This window comes from Cynara cardunculus (genome assembly GCF_001531365.2).
Source record: "Cynara cardunculus var. scolymus isolate 2C chromosome LG 9, CcrdV1, whole genome shotgun sequence".
NCBI lineage: Eukaryota > Viridiplantae > Streptophyta > Magnoliopsida > Asterales > Asteraceae > Cynara > Cynara cardunculus.
The window spans coordinates 13793707-13816208 of record NC_037536.1 but is presented as its reverse complement, the minus strand read 5'-3'; the positions used below and the strand labels follow the sequence as shown (position 1 = coordinate 13816208).

Sequence of the window (22502 nt, the reverse complement as noted above, 5' to 3'; positions counted from 1 at the left end):
AAGAGCGAGTCAAAGACATGGCATGTGTTTGTACAGGAAATCTAGTTGTTCAGCTGATCTAATAACCATTCTTTTTCTTCTGCATCTGTTTCTGTAAGGGGTAAATATGTAAAATCAGTTTATTTTGCTGATAACTTTTGACTAGTGACCTTATTCACCTATGGTATGCATGGCATGGAGAGTTGTCATGGGGTGTTGTATGACTAGGAGGGTACCACAAAAATTAAGCAAACTTAACTCTACGGGTAGCCATCAGACCAGTTATGTCGTATGAATCAAAGTACGGGCGACAAGTAAGGTCCATGAGATATAATTGGAAATTGTATAATCGAGGATGCTTAGATGGACCTGTGGTTGGACCATATGATATTAGATAGGATACTGAATGTGGCCTTCTGGTTCTGGGGTGAAGTTGAGAGAGGGAACACTAAAGCAGTTTTGACACTGAGATTGATTATGGCGTCTGTGACAGTGAGGAGAGTAGAAATTGTGATGGACAGTCTGAGGAGGATGTGAGGATGGACATAACGGCCTTACGAACACGATGATTACAAATGCGTAAATTTATACAGATTTAATACAAGATTTTAAGCTCATTTTTGTATCCTTCATAAATCCGGTTTACATAATTTCTTATCATTTTTTTAGCGTTTGATTAAATTACTTTTGGTTTCTAATATCGTAGACCAAAATAATGAAGTTTAAAAGAAATAACAAAAGATACACAAAAATAAAAATTCCAAACTCGAAGCCCGACTTGAAAAGCCCCAAGTCTCGTGCGGCCCTTAAAGCACGATTAGGGTCGACTTGAAACCCTTACTTGAAAACCCCTATTACGCTAAAAGTCTTAAAAAGTCCGATCGAGCCTTTTTCCAACCCCAAAGTCCGAGCCTAAAAATATTCAGACCTTATTTTTGCTCACAACTCGCATGGACCAAAAAATTTTAATTAAAAAAAGAAATATAGAATCATTTAAAACTTTTAAGAGTAAATTAAGGGGTCGTTTAACAAACACTTACTCGATAAATGCTTACCGGTAAAATTTAAACACTATTATTTACTTACTGGGTAAGATTTTAGTCCACCAAAACAACATTGTATGCAACAATTTACCCGATAAGCGCTTACTGTGGTAAGAGTCATCGCTCTCACTTACCGGATAAAACTTTTGGTCCTTGTCTCGCTCTTACAGGGTAAGATTCTTGGTCCTTAACATATTCATCCGGTGAGGTAATGTGACTTGATCAACGCTTACCCGGATAAGCGTTTGGTAAACGTCCCTTAAGTTTTTCGTTCTTATGATTTGCAATCTATTGCTATGTTCGTCCCGGGCTAATTCCTACCTTTTAAAGTAAAAGGGACCAAAACACTAAAGAAATATAAACTATAAGGATTGAAACAACGATAAATTGTAAATCAAAAGGATGTAAATAACAATTAATAAACTACAGGGACTAAAATCCAAATTTCTAAAATATAAGGACTAAAATCGCTATTTTTATCAAATCACAGGGACTAAAATGATTGTTTTATCCGAATTTTTTAAATCGCACATCCAAAGGCGTCACAAAATCAGAAACAGAGATATAACTTCGAATCTCGCACATTCTCACCCTCCTCCCCTTCACTAAACTCCAAAATCCTTACGCATTCCGGTAGAATTGCCATAGTTCTTCATCATCTTCACGGAGATTCAGTTGAATTGCAGCTTTTCATATGCTCGTCAATCTCAATGCTGTGAGTTTTGCCTTTTTTGTACTTTATTCTCGTTATTTTCATTTAATTTCTTAGCATATGTTTTGATTATGTCTGAATCTCTTCGATTCTTCATTCTCCGATTTGCATATGCATACTTGATGTTAAATGATTTCGTAGCTGCTCAGCATCTCGGATTTTGATTAGTCCTAGGTTTTCTCAACTGGATAGTGATCGATTGTGGTGGTATATTAATGAATTTCTCTGTGAATTATTCAATTGTATGCTGGTGATCTTATAACCAGAAGAAGTTAGGATTTAAATTGAAATGTGTGAGATCATATTCTTACAACTCTTGATCTTTGCAAAAAAAAAAACGGAGTGGAATCTAATTTATGAAATGGAGGGAGCAGGTAATAGGTTAAGTTATTATCAACTGACTATTGATCGATTGTTGTTGTATATTAATGAATTTCTTTGTGAATTATTCAATTATATGCTGGGCGATCTTCTAGCGAGAAGAAATTAGGATTTAAATTGAAATGTGTGAGAATATTAATGAATTTCTTTGTGAATCATTCAATTGTATGCTGCTGATCTTTTAGCCAGAAGAAGTTAGGGATTTAATATGAAATGTGTGAGATCACATTCTTACAACTCTTGATCTTTGCAAAAATGGAGTGGAGTCTAATTTATGAAATGGAAAGAGTAGGTAATAGGTTAAGTTATTATTAATCTCATTGATATCATATGTTTTTATCGTTGTATTTCACTGGTAGACTGGATGATACTCATGGAGTCTTGGTTTCGTCCAAGTACCATTTGTAAATTGTAATCAGCATTTTGAATGTAACTTCCCTATATGAGTTATGTAAATTGTTTGTTCAGGGTGCTGATTCTTCTCAGTTTAAGCAGAGGGAGATCGAAAACTATCTAGAGTAATAGTGGTTTCTGCAAGTTATATGTCTGCGCTTTTCGGTTGTGTATTCATTCAGACATATCGATGGCAATGCTTTCATTATCCTCTGCAACTCATCCTCGTTACCTAACCTGTGGAACCACTAAACTCTCCAAGTTGATTATTGCTGACAGTTGCAAATATGGTAGAAGAGTGACACGAAGTTTAGGAAGAATGGATATGGAGCGGAGCCTAGTTTTTGGAGAAGTTGCAAAGAACATGATAAAAGGTTCTTGCCACAATCTTAGAGTAGGAGTTTTGGCTGCTTCAACGATTCCTGTAATTGAAACCGTTGAGAAATTATCCACTTATTTGTTTAGGACTGAGAAGGGGGGCCATGTGAAGGTTATTACTCGGTTAAAAGATGACAAGTATGGAGTGGATGTTGAGGTTTCGTATTTGCAGCTTAGTGGCAATGATGGTGATGTAGTTATGAGTTGGGGCATATTCAGATCTGATTCATCATCACTAATGTCTTTGCGATCGAACGATTCTGGAATCCTTGAAACCCCTTTTGTGAATAAATCTTTAAACAAGCTGTCTGTTGAATTGGAGTTTGATGCAAGTTTAGCTCCCTTCTATATTTCATTTTTATTGAAGTCTCAACTCAGTGGTGAAAAGATCGAAATCAGAAGCCATAGAAACACAAATTTCTGTTTCCCGGTAGGTATAAGATCAGGGTATCCTGCTCCCCTTGGCCTTTCATATACAGCTGACGGTTTCATCAATTTTGCTCTTTTCTCCCGAAACGCCAAAAGTGTAGTTTTGTGCTTATTTGACGACAGTTCAAAAGAAGAACCCGCTTTAGAGATTGATCTAGATCCTTATATCAATCGATCGGGTGACATATGGCATGCTTCAATGGACAGTGCCATGAACTTTGTGTCTTATGGATATCGATGCAGAAATGGTGCTCAAGACAAGTCTCAGGTGAAACGTGTTTCATTAGATCCATATGCTAAGGTCATAGGAGAGAATTTTCTTGGGAAAATTTGTACGGAACCTGCTTTTGATTGGAGCGGTGATGTCCACCCTCGCTTATCCATGGAGAAACTAATGGTTTATCGGTTAAATGTAATGGATTTCACAAAAGATACGTCTAGCAACTTACCTAACGAGATTGGAGGAACCTTTTTAGGTGTTTCTGAGAAGTTGCATCACTTCAAGGATCTGGGTGTTAATGCAATCTTATTAGAGCCGATAGTTCCATTTGATAAGCAAGTAGGACCATATTTCCCCTTCCATTTCTTTTCACTACACGACTCATTTGGACCTCCTGGTGGCTCTATGCCGACCATCAAGTCGATGAAGGAGATGGTAAAGAGATTGCACGCCGATGGAATCGAGATTTTACTGGAAGTTGTCCTCACCCATACTAGTCAAAATGCATCATTGACCAAGATCGATAATTCATCCTACTATTTTGTCAAAGAAGGTGATGATCTTGCGACAAAATGCACCTTGAACTGTGCTCACCCTGTCGTTCAACAGCTAATCCTAGATAGCCTTCGACATTGGGTGATCGAATACCATATTGATGGCTTCTGTTTCATTAATGCTTCTTCGATGTTACGAGGATTTAATGGCGAAAATCTTTCTCGCCCACCTTTGATTGAAGCAATCGCTTTTGATCCTATACTCTCGAAGACCAAACTTATTGCAGATTCTTTCGACCCATTTCACAAATCAGCAAAGGAAATCCAGTTTCCGCATTGGAAAAGATGGGCAGAAATGAATACAAACTTCTGTAAGGATGCCCGAAATTATCTTAGAGGTGAGAGTCTCCTAAGTAATCTTGCAACACGGCTATGTGGAAGTGGCGATATCTTCTTGAACGGTCGTGGCCCCGCTTTTTCTTTCAATTTCGTCACCAGAAACCACGGGTTTTCGCTTGTAGACTTGGTGAGCTTTAATAACACCAGAGAGTTAAGTTGGAACTGTGGCGAAGAAGGTGCCACCAAGAAGAAAAGTGTTCTCGAAACCCGACTCAAGCAAATTCGTAACTTTATCTTCATCTTATACATTTCTTTGGGTGTTCCGGTTCTCACTATGGGAGACGAATGTGGTCGATCATCCGGGGGTTTGTTAGAACAGGGTGATCGAAAACCGTTCAATTGGAAAGCCTTACAAACTGGTTTCGGTATTCAAACGACACAATTCGTTTCTTTCTTGAGTGCGCTCAAGATCCGGCGAAGTGATCTTCTTCAGAGCCGGGAGTTTTTGAAGGTGGAGAATATCGATTGGCATGGGCCGAATCTTTCTCCACCCGATTGGGAGGATCCAACGAGCAGGTTTCTAGCCATGAGACTAAAGGTTGATGAAGATGATGAAAACCAATTGAAGGGTGATGTTTTTGTCGCGATCAATGGTGGAGACGAGCCGGTGATGGCCGCTGTCCCACTGCCTGGTTCAAAAATGGCATGGGTTCGGTTGGTCGACACGGCTCTTCAGTATCCACGATTCTTTTCTACGGCTGGTGATCGGGTACCTGAGAAGATACCGGGATCACCGGTTTATGACATGGGACCGCACAGCTGCGTCTTGCTTGAAGCAAGGAGCATAGATGATTAGATCATCTCCAACAAAATGTACAAAAGAGGAGAGCGACAGGTTTGTTTGTGTTTCGGGTAAATTAATTGTTTTTTAATTACTTTTTGAAAAAAAAGGCATATAAACCAACCAAAAACTTTCCCATTCTCTGATCGGTTGCTATGCATAAGAATAGTCGAATTTCTTTGTTAATTCCTTTTTTTAGTATATAATATTTATATATGGAGCAAATGCAACAAATAAACTCACAAATATTTCTCCCTCTTGAGGAGGTTTGAATCTTTGACCTCCTAATAAACCATAAACCAAAGGATAATGTTGGATCAAAGACCATTTGGTTTCTTTGTTCATCCTTCCTTGGATTTTATTCATCCATGGAATTAAATTAGTTATCAATTAATTTCAATGTTTCTACATATATCCTTTAGCCGTTGAAGATTACCATTTTATAAAAAGTTTGATGGAAGTGATTATTTTATAAGAATTTGTTGGAGAGCTCATTAAGAAAACTTGAAATCGTCATTTTCAAAAAGGATGTGTTCTAAACTTTGTTTGAAAGATATTTTAGATAATATAATTAACATTAAAAGATTGAAATTGTTGGAATTGAAAGTTTTTGCCCACATAATATAATTCTTGCTTCTTTATCTTATAGGGGAATAGTTTGAAAGATATTTTATGTAGTAGTATGTTGTTGTGTACAATTGTATATATTTTAAAACTAAAATAACAATACAAGTTTTATTTGGTAGAATTGGTTTGCATGGTTTTTTTCCTAACCCAGGCATGGATTCGAATCACTTTCATGTCATTGTCTTTGTTTTTAGCTTTCCTAATTTCAGATTTATTACGTCTGGAAAAAACGTAAATACAGGAACTCACAAAAAGCATTAAATTAACCAACAAACCAATGATGATTTTGTAAAAAAATATCCACATCTTCTTTTCTTATAGTCAAATGATTGTCACCATTTGAAAAAATTACTATGCACACTCCTCCTCATGTTATCAAAAAAGATTACATCCTCATACAAATAATAATGCCATCCATAAGATCATTTACTACTCACACACGCACACAAATGCAATTGCTGCTTTGGCATTCTAGGAAGCACATGAAGCAATAAATTTTGTTTTAATTTTGGTACTAGACAACCACAACAGCTGGTCGATTTGTATATGGATGGAGCAGATACGTTATTTTTAAACAGTCATAGGTGATTCACCATGCTGAAAAATATGAAAATTCTAAATTAAAAAAAGATATTTTCCTTGCATTTTAATGCTTTTTCGTCCTATGCGTTGATCACATTTTTTGGTGGGACTTTGCACAAAATTGATTTCTCATTGGGGACGTTTGGATTTTAACTAAGCACTTACCAATATAACTCAACACACTCACATTTTTTCAGGTAAGATTCTAATCCGTTAGAACAACATTGTATGCAATAATTTATCTGGCTAAGAGTCTCAGTTCTTGCCAAGTTCATCCAGTAAGGTAAAGGGAACCGGTGTGCGTTTACTGGGTAAATGTTTACTAAACGACCCCTAAGTCTAACACCAAAACTCGAATTTTGTTTGTGAAAAGGGGATATCGTTCACCGACATATCTTATCAAATCATATAAATCTTTGGGACGTTTCAGGATTTCGATCCTGAAGGCATGAGCAAGCTACAGTTAAGAGTCCATGCAATCAAACATAGAGATGCATAAGGCTCGGGTTTTCTTTGGGTCTGGGCCCATGCCTTCCAAACCTCTTTTTTATGATAAAATAAAAGACTGGGGGACCAGACCGGGCTCTGGGGTTGAAAAAGATTCCGACCTGGCTTTTTTCAAGTCAGCCTTTTTCAGCCTGGCTAGGACCGGCTTCGGGCTCACTTGGCCTAGGCTTTTCGGTCCAGGAGTAGCCGGGCTTTAGGCTTGGGCTTTTATGTACATCTCTAATCAAACATACAGCATTAAACATAAAACCCAAACACACTTCACCTAACAGAATTCATTTAAATAAGTCATTAGGAATTTTATGGGTGGAGTCCCTAGATTCAACCACCAAAAGGGTTCTAACTTACTTTCTAAATATAACAAATTTAAATTAAGAACAGTGCTGTTCAGGATGATGCATCTTTTACTGCACAAGAGAACAGAAAACGATATACCGGCTTGTCGAAATGATCACAAACATCCACGGGAGAAAAATGTAGCCGAAATATTTCCATAGGCCGAGAACTCGAGAAGATATCTGCTTGCTTACCATACACTTCAGCTGGTTACAACCCACTCGTTAAACAAGTCATGCTCCCTTTATATGTACACAAACTAGCCCTAGCTCCAGGATCGTTGATTACCCGATCTAAACTGAACGTAACCACTACCTAAAACAAATCCATGCAGAATAAGGTTTGGAAAGGGTAAGATGTACAGAGACTGTATCTCTACATTAGGAGTACGAGTAAACACACACGTGTTGTAAAATGTTGTAGAAAATACTCCCCAAATACTCCCCCTGTCCGAAAATCAATGTCCACAATGAAAAAGGCACAGTTTTACAAATGTGTAACTATTACACTTTTAATTAATTAAATGACAATTTTACCATTAATAATGGTGGGAGTAATGAATTTCACCATTTCAAGATTAAGGGTATAACTGGAAAGTAGACACTTAGGGTTGTTTGGTACTTGGACAGGACAAGACAACTGTTTGGCGTTTGGTAAGACAGAACTGGACATAACCGGCAAGATGACCAATTTACCCCTAATGAGTTGTTTATATATTTTATAAATTTTGACTAGTTTATGTAATTTATTAAACTTTTTTGTAATGAAGTATATTATTAAAAAGTTATCGTCAAGACGATTAAAATTATACCAAAATATGAAGTTTACTAATTTTTAATCTTCATTTTATACCCTATACCCTTTCTTTATTATTACTATTTAATAAATTACATAAATTAACCAAAATATAGAAACGTACAAAAACAATATTTTGAGAACACTAATGTGAAAACTTAAAAAGAATAAAATACAATAAACAAAATTTAAAGAATGGAAAAAAAATGTAAAGAGAGACGTATTTGATGTTTTAGAAAGGAATTAAATTTTATTTTAAAGATATATTGGTAAAATATAAGGCATATTCCACCTTATTCCATGGGGTGGGGGTGGGGGTGGAGGTGGAACACGCCTCTTTCACTTTGCTCCTGTTCCACATAGAAGTCATGTTAAACTTCTGTCATGTCTAGTGTACCAAACGCACCCTTACTTTTGAAAGCGGACAATTATTCTAGAATATAGTAATGCGGGCACTTATAGGGACGGAGGGAGCAAGATTTTGGGCGAAAACTTTGGTCCTAAAAGCTAAACAATAGTTTGAAAGAGATAAAAATATGGTAGAAAAGTAGGTTAGGAAAATCGAAGTTAACAAGTTACAAGAAATAAAACGTAACCACCAAAGGGTCATTGGCCCGATAGTACCCATGTGACCAATAGAGCCCAGCCTCTGTAGAGGTCAGAGGTTCAAACCTCCATGGAGGTGAGAAGTGTGTCTTAGTATTTATATACTTTAAAAAATATAACCACGAACCTGAGGGTGTTAAACCAAAGATTCGATGATCATTTCAGCAGCTGCACCCATTGCATTCACCCCGGAAATACCAAGAAGCGCCAAAGCCAGCTCTTCCTCATCCCACTTCCTTAAACCCTTGCTTAGGCTCTTCAAAACCTCCACATCAACCTCACTTGCCCACTTTGGAGCACACGAAACCATCAAGCTCACGAAACCTGACACGTATGCCCGCCAAGTCGCCTTATTACAACCGAGCGAAATTTTCCCATCGAGTGCTCGTGCCATGAACTCCAGGTGGGCCCCGAGAATAAACGGCCGTTTCTTGGACGCAGAAGATGCCGCGTCTACGCCCCAAGCAAACGCGCCAGAAAGCACGGCAAAGTATGCTAGAGCGTAACCCATGAGCATTCCTACCATCCCGCCCGTTTCACCTTTACTCAGATCGGATTTGTGGCCGGATATGAACCAAGAGGGTAAGGTTTCCTTGATCAAAGATTGTATCAGATTTAACCGACCGGTTATCCAAACTATCGACGCCCCAAGGGAGGCAGCTAGCTTGATACGAGTCATGGCTGCAGACAAAGAAACCTCACCGTATCTCAACGCCATCCCGTTCTTGGCCCTCCTCATTTTTTCCATCGGTAAATGTGTTGAAACAATCTCTCTGACCGTATGCATCAACACAGTGACAATTTCTTCAGTCATGAACATGACGTCTCTAACACTACGATGAACCCGTAGATAGAGTATTCCAGGGGCCACCGGAGCAATCCCGCCGGAACAGTGGGACCCGAAACCATGACCTAGAAGACTACCGACTCCACCACCGGTTGCGACAGCAAACGGTGAGGCTAAGCCGACGGTTGATTGGAAACAAACTCTAAGAAGCTGCACTACGGCATCACTGTTATGATGAAATACTGTCCGGGAAGCGGAAAAAACTAGATAGTCGGTCCAACGCTTGGCCTTTTGAACCCAAAGAGCGGAGATGATGGCCATGCATGGCCACGGGCAGCCAGCACCAAGGGCATTCAAGGCTGGGGCAGCCAGGTTCAGGACCGACTCAGAGTCTCTATCGACTTTATAGGTTATTGTGAGGCTCACTAGGGCAGCAAGAGGTAAAGGAAGGGTTGCTTGAGTGGTTCCTCCTGCAAGGAAGAGATGATTTTTTCATCAACAAGCAGTTAAAATAAGCCTAAATTTTTCGGTGACCCTTATACCGTTCACTAGTCTTAGCTTCTATTAATTTTTTTGAAAGTATATAATATTTATACGAGTAAATTATGATTTTCATCCCTGTGGTTTGTTAATAAGTTCGATTTTCATCCCTGTGGTTTTTTAATAAGTTCGATTTTCATCCCTGTGGTTCAAAAGTTGTGATTTTTGTCCCTATGGTTTGCAATTTAATGTTATTTTCGTCCCTGGACTAATTCCTACATATTTAAGTATCAGGGACAAAAACAGTAGAGAATTGTAAACCACAGGGACTGAAACAACAATGAATTGTAAATCCTAAGGACGAAAATATCAATGAATTACAAACCATAGAGATGAAAACTGTAACTTCTAAACCACAGGAAGGAAAATCGAAATTTTAAACAAACCACAGGAACAAAAAACGTAATTTACTCTATTTATATATAGCAGATGCAACAAATAATCTCACACACCCTTCTCACCTTTGGTGGAAATTGAAACCCCGACCTTCTAGAAGGCCAGAGGCCATTTGGGGGTTGTTTGGTTGGTTTTCCATCAAGTCCTGTATGGATAAAGCTGTTTTGTGTGGATTAATCTGTCTGTATAGATTGGAAGGTTTTTGTTGGGAGAGTTTATTCATAGATGAAAGGAATGCGTTCTTTAATCGGGAGGGACAGGTTTGGAAAAAACTTTGTTTGGAAAAAACTTTGCTTTCTGCATAAAGCTCCCCCTTGAAGCTTATTGAAATAAGTCACTTTCTATATCATTAAGCCACTACCAAACAGTCATGTATGACCGAACAAGTTGGGTCCCATCAAGCTCATTAAGCTGCTAACAAACAATCCCTTAGTGTCTTAGGTTTTCTTCTTGTACTGGTAGTTGTCAGCATTTAACTTATTTTCTCGTATTTTTTGCTGCATTTTCTATTAATGTACACGTTTGATTGCATTAGTAGTTGTCAGTTTTGTGCTTTTTGTTTCCTTGTGTCTTTTTAAGCTAATTTTCCTCACAAATGTCCCTGCTGCTTTTTCTATTAATGTACATGTTTGATTGCATACACTCTCACCTGTACTTTGCTCTCCTGCGTCCTTTTCTTTCAATTTGTGTTCTATAAGTTGGGGGTCTTCATGTAAACCTCTCTACCAGTGGTGGATTTAAAGACGGAAGGGTGCCCGTGCTACTACTCTATCGTCAGTGACGGACCCAGATTTTTTTTCAAGTGGTGTCACCATTTGACAAACAAATATAGGGATATTTTTTTCACAAAATCATCATTGGTCTGTTGATTAGTTCATCGCTTTTCATATGCGATGTCATGTGTTCAAGTCTTTTATTGCAATTTTTTTTCCAAAAACACAATAAATTTGAAATTAAAAAGTAAGAAAATGACACTAATGGGATTCGAAGTCGGGTCTGGGGTGCAAGAAAAGCCTTGCAAACCAACTCTACCAAGGAAAACTTGTGTCCTCATTGTAGTTTCAAAATATATATGGTGGCACTTTTCACGACCCTATAAATTTTTACACTGCGATGGAGAAACGAAACGGTGGCATGGGCCACCGTATGCTCTACGTTTGGTCCATCCATGTCTATCATGCCAACTTAGTGGAAAGATTTGCAGAAATCTTAATGGTGCGTCCACTTTAATGTGATGTGTGCTCCTCTAAGTTAACAAAAAAGTGGTCGCACCCTACTAGAATTAAATTAAGTTGAGGGCTTTTCCCTTATTAGTAAAGTTGCTCGAGGCCGGAAACATTCGACCAAAACGTGGACTTCCACGGGAATAAAAAAAAGGACTAGCATGAATGAGCCAGCTTCAACACCACCTARACTCTTAATCATAGACAGACAAGTAGAGTAATTGCATGCTGCATTACAGGTTGTAAGTTCGAATCTCTTTGCCCTTCTTTGTTTTTTTGGTAAAAGCGACAGGAAAGAAGGAAAAAAAACTTGGGTGTTACAAAAAATCACTTGTATGTCATTTTTACTTAAACCCTAATTTTTATAATCAACTTTTTGTTTTATGTTATATTATGTTGATTATTTTGTACCCCAAGTTGAAAATATTCAGGATTCGCCTCTGTTATAGAGGAAAGGCTGTGTACATCCTATCTCTCCCAGACCCTACCTTGCATGGGATTAACGGGGCTTGTTTGGTTCAGTTTTTAGAGACAAACTATGAGCTTTGAACAGCAAAAAGATAAATTTCAACAAGCCATACCTGCAGAAAGGCTCGGAACATCAACTCCGGTGGCAGACAATATTTTGTTCATGTTTTTCTCCACCATGGCCAAACTTGTGGCTGGGCTTGGCCAATCGGTCCCGTTCATAGATGCAGGCTTCCACAAACCTCGTGTTGTTTCTGCTGAAAGATAACTTACAATAGTTGCCATAGATGCAGGTAGGAAGTCGGCGAGATCTTTAAGCCCTGCCATAAATATTGACAACGGAATAATCACCACTGAGTACACATGATACAAACAAAAGTTGCTAAATTCAATCCAGAATTATAAAGAGGCACACGGATTCTATTGTGGAAGGCGTCTACTGGTTGCTTCTCAATGTTTCAAAAGGGAAGGAAGTCAGATTTTTTCTCTTCATGTATAAACATAACATGTTGACTTGATGTAAGAATATATTTTAGCACGGTTTTTGGAATAAACAAACTTGCAGAAGCAATCACTTCTTTCTTCAAGAAAAAGAAACATTCCACACATAAAACTACAGTTCTAACCCAACGACCCAGCAACCCTCTGTCCCAAAATAAATTCCCAAATGAAAAGGGAACACAGTTTTAACAATGTGTAGTTATCGTACTTTTTAACCAAATAAATGACAATTTTACCCTTAACAATAGAGAGGGTAATGACTTTCTCCATCTCATAAATAAGGGTAGAATTGGAAAGTAGACACTTACTTTTGAAAGTGGACACTTATTATGGGACAAACTGAAAATATAAATGAGGATACTTATTTTGGGACGGGAGGGTGATATTTTAAGACTCCTTAATTAAGTAAATGACCATTTTCTTATTCCAGGCACTGTTGAAAACTGGTATTCAAACATATCAAAATTTTCTAGGTATATCATACTTAAAATGTCCTAACAGTAAAGACCCTTAATTGGGACTAACGAGATATCTAAAGGTACTGTTGTGGAACAATGCCATAGACTATAATGCGCACCAAAACCCACAGCCACAAGGCAAACATAGAGCACCATATGCCAGGTAACACCAACATGAAAACATGTTATTAGCATTAGAAAATTGCAAAGATCAGCTACAACATCCATCAATAGAAAGATATGACACGGTCTTGATCATCATTCACTATTCAGTATTTATTCTTACTAGAAACACTCGATAAAGAGGAAGATCAGTTGATTTCAGTGCAGTGTTATTTGCTTAGTCTGACCACTACTAGTTAGTATATACTCACCCACTGCAGACTAATCGATGAAAGACGTTTATGGAAGACTAGGATAATTTTCACATAAAACACTAACCTGTAGTGAGTTCACGGGGAGACAATCTTCCATGGGCACATGCCGTCAAAGCAGCATCAAGCACAAACGGAACAGCTTCCAGAATATCCCAAGCAGGAAGTTTAAGGCGAAGAGTGCAGTCCTCAGGTATCGGTCCAGAAGAACTGCTACTTCCAGACGTCGTTGGAGTCAACGATTGACCACCTCTATTCATTTTTCTGAACATCATGTTCAGGAGGGCATCAAAAATTTGGTACACAGAAGTTCCAGGTTTAAGATCAGATAGGGTCGAAGCAATACAGGCTTGATGTTGTCTGTACCAAAACGTCAGTTTCGGAAAAGAATCCAAGAATATTGGCTCAGAAGACGACAGATTACACCTCCTAAAATGCCCCCTTCTGGTTTTTTGGTCAAGTGAATTGCCACGTGACGCTAACTGTGAATTGCGTGCCAGCAAGAGGAATTCGGGAGTTAGTTGGGATCCCACAGGAGTCACATCTCCCAACACATGTTCAAGTGCTGGTTGATGAAACCTCCATAGCTTCAGCAGAAGAGTAAATGCATTTGAGAATACAGCAAGGGGGCATAGACGTTCCCCGGTTGAGAGAGTACAAGACACTGTGGGAGAACATGATCCAAAGACCTCACAGATGGGCATCAATACACCAGCAAGATGTGGTGCCTGGAAAAAAAACATAATCAACATCAACACAAATCCAGAGTTTGTAGTATATAAATAAATCTACATCTCATTCTTTTTTCTTGCCTAATTCCAAAGTTTTAACGGCAACTAAGATGAGTAAATGGTAGCAGCCAAAGTTGTCACTAATTTATCACACGCTAAGGGGGCGTTTACCAAGCGCTTACCGGCAAGAGTCACTACCCTCGCTTGTCTTATCATATAACATTCTCGGCCATCAAAATAGATTGTTGGTAAGCGTCTCTTACCCAGTAAGCGCTTACCGGGTAAGAGTCTTGTTTCTCACTTACCGGGTAAGATTTTCGGTCCTTGCTATGCCTCTTACTGGGTATGATACTCGGTCCTTGCCATGCTCACCCAGTAGGGTAACTCCAGTAAGCGTTTGGTGCCCCTAAGACATTATAACAACAGATGCTTCTAATATGTTCTAACAAGTGTTTTCGGCCACCTCCAAGTTACATCAAACATAAAAGAGAGACCAATCCAAATTTTACTTACCAAGCCATGTAAGGAAAAAATCTGAACACAATCAATAGATGATATCCCTACAAGAAGAACATTTAGAAGGGGAGCATAAACTATCAAATGGCTCTCGCTCCCAGAATAATCCACAGGAACTGGCGGTGCCAACAGCTTAATAATAAAATATCCAGTATGTTCCTGTAAAAGTCACCCACAAATGGTTTAGAATTGCATGAGTAAGAGTTCAAGGAGATAAAAATCCATATGAATGAGCAAAATCACCTGTATATTCCAACCACGAGTTAACGATGCCCCACATAGGACAGTTGCAGCAGAAATTTTCTCCTCGTCTGAACCAGTGGTTGCAATTCCGTATATTTTCTCAATCTCTGCTAAGCTTCCATTAAATCCAAGAGCTTAAAGTCAGTTGCCAAACCACAGCTAAAAATATGAATTAATAATTAACAAAAGCATCATGTATAATCTGCTAGAAGGGAGAAAAGGGAACACCTGAAAACCAATCCCCATTTCAAGGACAGTAATTTCAAAGCCATTTCTATCAATTACAATCCTAAGAGCATCTTCAATAGATTCTCTAAAATTTCTCCAAAACGGAGAATCAAGACTCAAAATCTCCAAAAAATACATTCAACTCCAACAGGTTCTCTGTTTTGGAGATTAAAACATTAAGTATATTATTAAAATATTTTGTACATGTAATAAAATGTTATCTCTCTCATAAAAAATATAAAATCAAAGTTTTCTATTGGTGGAATATAATAAAAATCGTCTCTCTCATAGTAATCATTTTTGGGAGTTCTCCAAATTTGGAGCAAAAATTTGCCAAATTTTTTTTATTTTCTCCACTTGGGAGAATCTGTTGAGATATTCTTAACATATTTACACGATAGTCATGCCAGTATGTGTGCACTGCCTCAGGAGATTTCAAAGGTATGCATACTGATGATATATCAGCATGGTATAAGACAAGTTAATAGAAATCTTTTGACCTTGCTTATAAGTCATAACAACAAAAAACTATATAAAAGGTACACTTATCTATTAACACAATTCCAGCCAAAAAGAACCAAGGTGACAGGTCGGTAGTCAGGGCCTTCCCCATTCCTAGGTAATGACATAGGGTGGATCTCACACCATCCACAGATAATAACTAAAAACTGAAAAGAATTGCAGTCAAATACAAAGCAAACAGAATATCTAGTGAGAGGATCTGCACAAGTATCAAGATATCTACAGATGATTGAACCATGTTTCAGATCCAGCAAATATTTGAAACTTATAGAAGAGAGATCACAGGTAATATGGAACAAGACTCAACTAATCAAAATGGCATGCCTATCGCACCGGCAGAGTTAAGAGTACACCATAAAAGCAAATCGTTTGTGCTATGTGGCTAGAAGTCCTTCAGCATATAAGCCATGCAAGAAGGCACATAGAGTAGGGCCAAACACTAGATAGAAGAAGTCGGATATCTGTTCTACCTCCTAGACAAGCAAATCAAGAAACCCTACCCCATCTTTTTGCGATTTCAACTCTTAGACCTTCCATTATAACAAAATCTATTTAATTAGTGGGATGTTCAATTTCAGCTGACACTGAGATCTATGAGACAAGGAGCAATAAACCACGAATAGTAATATAAAAACTTAAGGAATTTCTTATGCATAAAAGATTATGATACAAAAATCTATTTATAGAATGAAGTAAAACAATTACCAACTAAATATATCCCAAAGCAATTAGCTAAGCTAATTAGCTTCATGAAAAAAGAGAATGTTCATAGCAGAATGAGAGTACCATGAAACCCCTTGATAGAAGTATATTCACAGCGCGAACTTCATAGTTCAAACCTGCTAAAGGTTATAACATTCACAATACCCACAAATGGACCCAATTACTAACTGATCTAACTCTATGCAATTCAAATAGCAATCTTGTTGGCAAGCATAAAATTAGAAAACATAACATCAAGACATTCAAACCCATTGAACGAGCATACCTTGAAGCTGGAGTTGAAACCAAAGTATGCATCATTGAAGGAGTCAGAGAAGACCCCTTCATCAATGATGACCAGCCAGGCATCTGGCCGGAAATGGTGCGAGGTATTTGATTGCTATGCCCCTTGACATAGCCAGGCCATAAATATGCTGATGTGTCTAAGAGATTCCTCGCAATACAGGCCTCAACAATCAGATGTCTCATGTTTCCGGCTGCATACAAGAAAGTATCCGATTTAACCATGAATCCCGCAACAAGAAAAATGACATAAGCCGAAAAAGTTCTATTTAGGTAGATCATGTGCAAATTAGAGAAACTACATAGGCAAGGCAGGCATATCTTTGACTACCCTTTTCTGAACTTGCACATCAATAGAGTCCATCCAAACACATGCCTGATAAATATCATGACAGTCCCACGAAAGAAATGGTCCGCAAAGATCCAATCATGAGCCACCAATATAATGATGATTGTGGAGACGTTACCAAAACTAAGAATTAGAAGTACCATTTAGTCCAAAGACTCGGCACAGAAAGTTGTATATTTATCTCAATTTAAACCATCCCACTTATAATAGCATCTTTCTTGATGTAAGACAAACGAATCAGAAAGAACAAATTAGATAAGATAGATTACACACCACAAGTGACTGGCATGTCATTTAAGCTCACACCATCAAGGTAACCACTTCCAACTGATATACCCGAGAAAAACATGATAGCTTTTGCAGCTGCTTGATTTGCTATAGAAGTCACTGATAGTGGTGGGGTCAGTAAGCCTTCGTAATCACCCAATTGTTGTAGACTAGAAACTAGGCTCTTGCGACAGTTTCCAAGAACCTGTGCTTCACTCCCTTGATGCACACGTTTATGATCATCTTCCTCAAGCAAAGCATTCTCCTCTTCTTCAATAATATTAGCAACTGCAAGAGTTGTCGTACATAATAGTAGGCATAAACATGTATCAAGGCGAGGTACTGGACCCTCAACAGCTTCGTCTTCCTAAGAAACCCAAAAGTTAAAAAAGAACAAACTGGATAACATACATGAGACAGAAACTTCCAAGCAATATCAGCTGAAAATGAGAAGCTACATATTCCCAAGTATGAGTTATGTAACTGGTATGGCTAATACCCAGTAAACTACATTCCAGTGACATTGCTGACTCAACATTTGGAACATCTAGCAAAATCATTGAAATGACTTGACCTAATTAACTGGTCATATTTGTGAAATACCTCTTCCACACTGATGCTATTCAGCAAACTAGCACCCCTTTTACAAGAACTCCAATAAGAGGACCACAATTTCAAACCAATAGACAGCTCATATACATTTAACTTCTTAGTTCCAATACCAATCATACAAATAGAAAAGTTGTTGCAATATGAATTCTAAAACCTGATGCACATGTATACAAGGAAGTAAAAGGTTGGTTTATATGATTTTAGACCTTCTGAAGAGATAATTTTCTCCAAGTGAACAACTAATCTAGATATTGTTATAGGTTTTTACCCTTTGAACAAGCCGCAGAGCTGCAATCCATAAGCCAAGAAGAGCGTCCTGCCAGGAGGCCTGAGTAATTGCCTGATGAGCTTTCAGCAGACCTAAAACACATGTGCATGTGTTTATAGATAGCATTACAAATGATGTCTCTTTATGTGAAACTTATAATTTAAGCACTTCCATAAGAGAAAATTAAATTATACCAGTAAGAGTTTCAGCTGCACTGGTAGTAGCCACTACATATCCATCCATAGTGTCTTCAAGGAATAAATCAATTGGAAGCCAAGTAGCCGAACGACTAGCACCATGACTTTGTCCTGCAGATGATATAAGTGATCCACAAGCCATTACTGCATGGAATTGTTGCAGAGATATTGTTTTGCATTCCCTGGACAGTAGTACACGGCTATCAGATGTTAACTGCAAAAGAGCCTCAGGGGTAATATCTTTTGAATTCCTCAAAGCCGTTGAGTTTGCTACAAGCAGCCTCAAATGCTGAATGAAAGATCCCCAATGCACAGGCCTAAAAGTATAAATTAGCAAAAGAATTAGAAATAAAGAGATCAAAATTACAGATCAGAGAATATTAATGCTAACCATATACTCACACAAAGAACCATAGCTAACAGACTAAACCTGAAAATGCACCACACGCCCTAATGGATAAATATAGTAACAGTTATTAGCTCCTGTTACTTACATATTCCGACGTGCCAAATGCAGAATTCTGGAAGTTACTTTATTACGGAAAAGTTCTCCAATGATCTCAATGGACATTGTGGTATTTGATTTGTACAGTCCTTGGTGAAAGTCAATTTTCTGTTCTCCAAAATTATTATGATCATTGATTTCCATGTCCTGTGATTTGATCGGCCATATAGACTTCTTTTCAGGCACAAGTTCCAGCAAGTTTTCATCATCCAGTGAGGCATCAAGTAACTCCCACACTACTGAAAATATAAATTCAACCAAGAGAATCCCAGGTTCGCTGGACTGAAAACCAAATATCTGGTGGAGGTTAAGAGCTTGATCTATAGATTCCATAATCCTGCAATTACATGTTAACAATGTCAATGTTTGAGCACACCCAATCAATGGTAGACGTTTTTGCTAGCAAATATGTGCCACAGAATGCTTTTGGCCATATGCATACATAGGAGGTAACTTCTCAAATTGATAATATGCAGCAACTTTCTTTGGTTAATAATACTGATAAGATGTGGAAACTAAAAAGGAAGGGTGTACACATTCGGATAAAACTGTTCAGACTTATAAATAAAGCATTGAATCATCAATCAATGAGCATAAACAAAAGATTTCTGCAAGTATATTTTCAAGCTGCATATATATCGAGGGAAAACTACCTCACAATTCAGTTCAGTTGCATATCGAGGATACAAAAGCAATGGTCAATAACCATATTAATTTGCAAAAAGAGACTCCAGCGCAGCTATACTTAAAAAGCAGAGGTTCTTCCAAACCAAAAGAAAATAAGAATCTTACTTGTGATAGTTTGAACCATTAACTTCAGAAGCCAAAGGAAAAATGTGCCTTTTAAGGAGCTCCAAATAAAGCCTGTATGCAGCAGGGTAGCTTCTTCTACTTGGGATTACTCTACAATAATCAATAGCTATATAACTCAAATAATCATAGTATGACAAAAAATAAATTGTACAAGAACATCCAACTGCAAAATTTATAGAGCACAAACACATTACAAAAATCACTACACCAATTATGAACCTCTACCACTTAGCAATTGCCTTAGATGTTCTTCTCCAAGCCTTACTTTCAAAATTGGGTTACTCTTTTTTTCCTTTTTCTTCCACTTTTCAACAGTATATGCTTGTGGTAATCAAGCATACAAAACATCATACGATCATAAGCATGTTCATGGTAGTAGTGACGAGTTTAGTACAAAATTCAAGTGGCGGCACTCAAATTAAACCTCAAGCAGTCTGAATCGCCACTCCATTCATCCTCCGGGATCAAAAACATGATCCATTTTAGCTCTAATATTGTCTTATTAACACGATATTATAGTCTAAGAGTAGAGAAATCAACTGAATCAATCAAATATGAACAATACCTGTTCGAGAGAAGCGCGAGAACGAGCATTGGCGGGACAATTCTAATGGAGAGTGCTTTCTCGAGAAATTTCCAAGCAATTGGCACGTTATTCGACCAACAAATATGAGAAACCAATAATTCAGCAACCTCAGTCGACGGCATGGATACACCTGCCGACAAGAGCGTAGACGAGAGCTCAACCGCCCACATCAAAGGATCAACACCTTTATTTTGAGCAGATTTTATCATTTCCATCACTCCATCCCACATGTTCGTGCTCACCGGTATGGTCACCGCCATGGTCACCGCCATGGTCGTCTACTCAGTACCAGAACCTTAGGGTTTAATCTCGCTGCTCGAAAACTTTGAAGGAGAGATTTTCACTGGTTGCCACACGCAGTCAACTGTGTGAAGAAGGTCGGAAGCTTCCAGTTATGGGGCCACGAGAACCATGCGCGGTGACCACCGGAACCCTGGCGGACGAGCAACCATAAGGGAGTTCTTATAAGAAAAAATGGCTACGACCACCATTTTTTAGTTTGCTTTTGTCATAAATTCCAAACGTAATTATATCTTCCTGAATTTTCTTCTTTAAAGTTATTTTGAGTTGAAAAAAAAAAAATTAGTCCATAAACCATAAGATGCTCATGTGATACTCGGCTGTCAAATTTAATCACAGTTGTTGAATGATTTGATACAAAATGATTAAAAAATTCATATGATATAATACAAAATGATATATGATTGTTTGGTAATCGTTTATAATTAAATTATGGAGCTTAATGGTTAAAGGAGACACATGATATAAAATCATTCAGAAGGTTTTTTAAAACCATCAAAAGACAGACTTTTTTTACCAAACAATATTAATCTCTTAACGATGAAACTATTAAGAGATTTTGTTTGTTTATTTTTTGACTTTTGATACTTTATTTCAATCTCTTTCTCAGGTTTCTCCATTTTGGAAGATCTATCTAACGTAAAAACTCTCATAAAATCTTCATTTTCTGCATTTTGAAAAATCTCCTGAAGATGTTCTTACTATACAAGTCATTAATGTATAAATTAAGGAATAATCATAAAACTAACTACGGGTATAAACGAGTTAAGTAGTAGGTTAACCGAGACGAGCTCGAAAAATTAATACGAGGCTCGAGCTCGATTAACTTTTTCAATGTCGGGATCGAGCTCGAATATTTTTTGAGTTATCGAGCTCGATGCTTGTTTATGGGTTCGAACTCACGATCGATTGACTCGTTTATCGATTTGAGCTCGAGATTTTTTATATTTTTCTTGTATGATTAATAAATATATGAGCATGTTTGTCTCGAAAAAGTGTATGCTCGTATGGCTTGGCTCAACTCAGCTTAAGGATATGAATCGAGTTTTCAAACGAGCCAAGTCGAACATGAATGTTATCAAGCTCAACTTATTAAGTTAAACGAGTTCTATCTTGTTTTCGAGATTGGCTCAAACTCCAAGATTATTAAGCTCAAGCTTGAGATAAATGAGCTCGAGTAGCTCGTTAAAAACTCGAATCGCCTATAACTAACCAAGACTCGAAGGGTCTCATTATAAGATGGCAAGAATTATCCGACATTACACAAAAGGTAAATAAATTACGATAATTAACAATTAAGAAAATCTCTCCAATGACTTAAAAAGGCCTCTTTCATGTCACCACCATATATATTAACAACCAAGAGAAACTTGAACTTTGAAACTCGAGATTTCAATCTAACAAACCAAACCAAACCAAACGAAACCTGAGCTAAGCGTAGAGACTAGAGAGACTGGTTTAATGAAAACCTCTGAATTTATGAAACAAACTGATATCTTTTTCTTTTACTATGCACAATTTTGTTTCTTGAGTCACCATCAAACTCACAAGCTCCAATCTCGAATTGGATCGTGTGGCCGAGAGTCCAAGCACCAACACTGGTAATTTGATTTGGAAATTTGAAAGAGTTCATCTGGGGACATGTTCTCGAGATCTTGTGATGTTTGATCAGCCATATTGCGGTTCCATTTGGTATCATGACTATATGATGTTCCGGTCTTTCCCTCTTGATGTTCTTGAGCACGCATGCGTTTGTATAGTCTCATAACGGACACACAATCTTGAAATGTGTCGTAAGTCCCTAACCTAATATCGTACCTGAAGACCCAAACTTAGGTTAAAAGAGTTGATTAAGAAAATGGTTGCTTCAGGGTGCATTTGGGAACTAAATCAAACGAACCTAATGTCTTACTCAGAGTTAGGGTCTGTTTTCTTTTGGAAGAGGGGGGGG

General features: G+C 37.8%; 3 protein-coding genes across 3 annotated transcripts in view; 1 reads left to right on the top strand and 2 right to left on the bottom strand.

The window, feature by feature from the left end:
* Nucleotides 1-1515: 1515 nt before the first annotated feature.
* On the top strand, nucleotides 1516-5407 carry LOC112518233 (isoamylase 2, chloroplastic). Its single transcript, XM_025125854.1, has 2 exons — nucleotides 1516-1737; nucleotides 2584-5407. Exon 2 carries the CDS (start codon nucleotides 2699-2701, stop codon nucleotides 5222-5224), a length of 2526 nt encoding a protein of 841 aa, XP_024981622.1. The 5' UTR covers nucleotides 1516-1737; nucleotides 2584-2698; the 3' UTR covers nucleotides 5225-5407.
* A 1778-nt stretch (nucleotides 5408-7185) lies between these two features.
* Nucleotides 7186-20713, bottom strand: LOC112517914 (mediator of RNA polymerase II transcription subunit 33A-like). Its single transcript, XM_025125329.1, has 13 exons — nucleotides 20231-20713; nucleotides 19645-19755; nucleotides 18842-19189; nucleotides 18345-18664; nucleotides 18151-18242; nucleotides 17277-17637; nucleotides 16638-16848; nucleotides 14900-15014; nucleotides 14654-14815; nucleotides 13477-14137; nucleotides 12190-12396; nucleotides 8790-9919; nucleotides 7186-7576 (listed from the first exon to the last, which is right to left on the bottom strand). Exons 1-12 carry the CDS (start codon nucleotides 20521-20523, stop codon nucleotides 8799-8801), a joined length of 4002 nt encoding a protein of 1333 aa, XP_024981097.1. The 5' UTR covers nucleotides 20524-20713; the 3' UTR covers nucleotides 7186-7576; nucleotides 8790-8798.
* A 1071-nt stretch (nucleotides 20714-21784) lies between these two features.
* The window catches only part of LOC112518207 (RNA exonuclease 4), a 12338-nt gene continuing 11620 nt past the window's right edge, over nucleotides 21785-22502 (bottom strand). Inside the window, exon 7 of the mRNA XM_025125821.1 lies at nucleotides 21785-22369. Coding sequence (XP_024981589.1) covers nucleotides 22096-22369 — 274 coding nt within the window. The 3' untranslated portion in view covers nucleotides 21785-22095. The remainder of the gene's footprint in view (nucleotides 22370-22502) is intronic.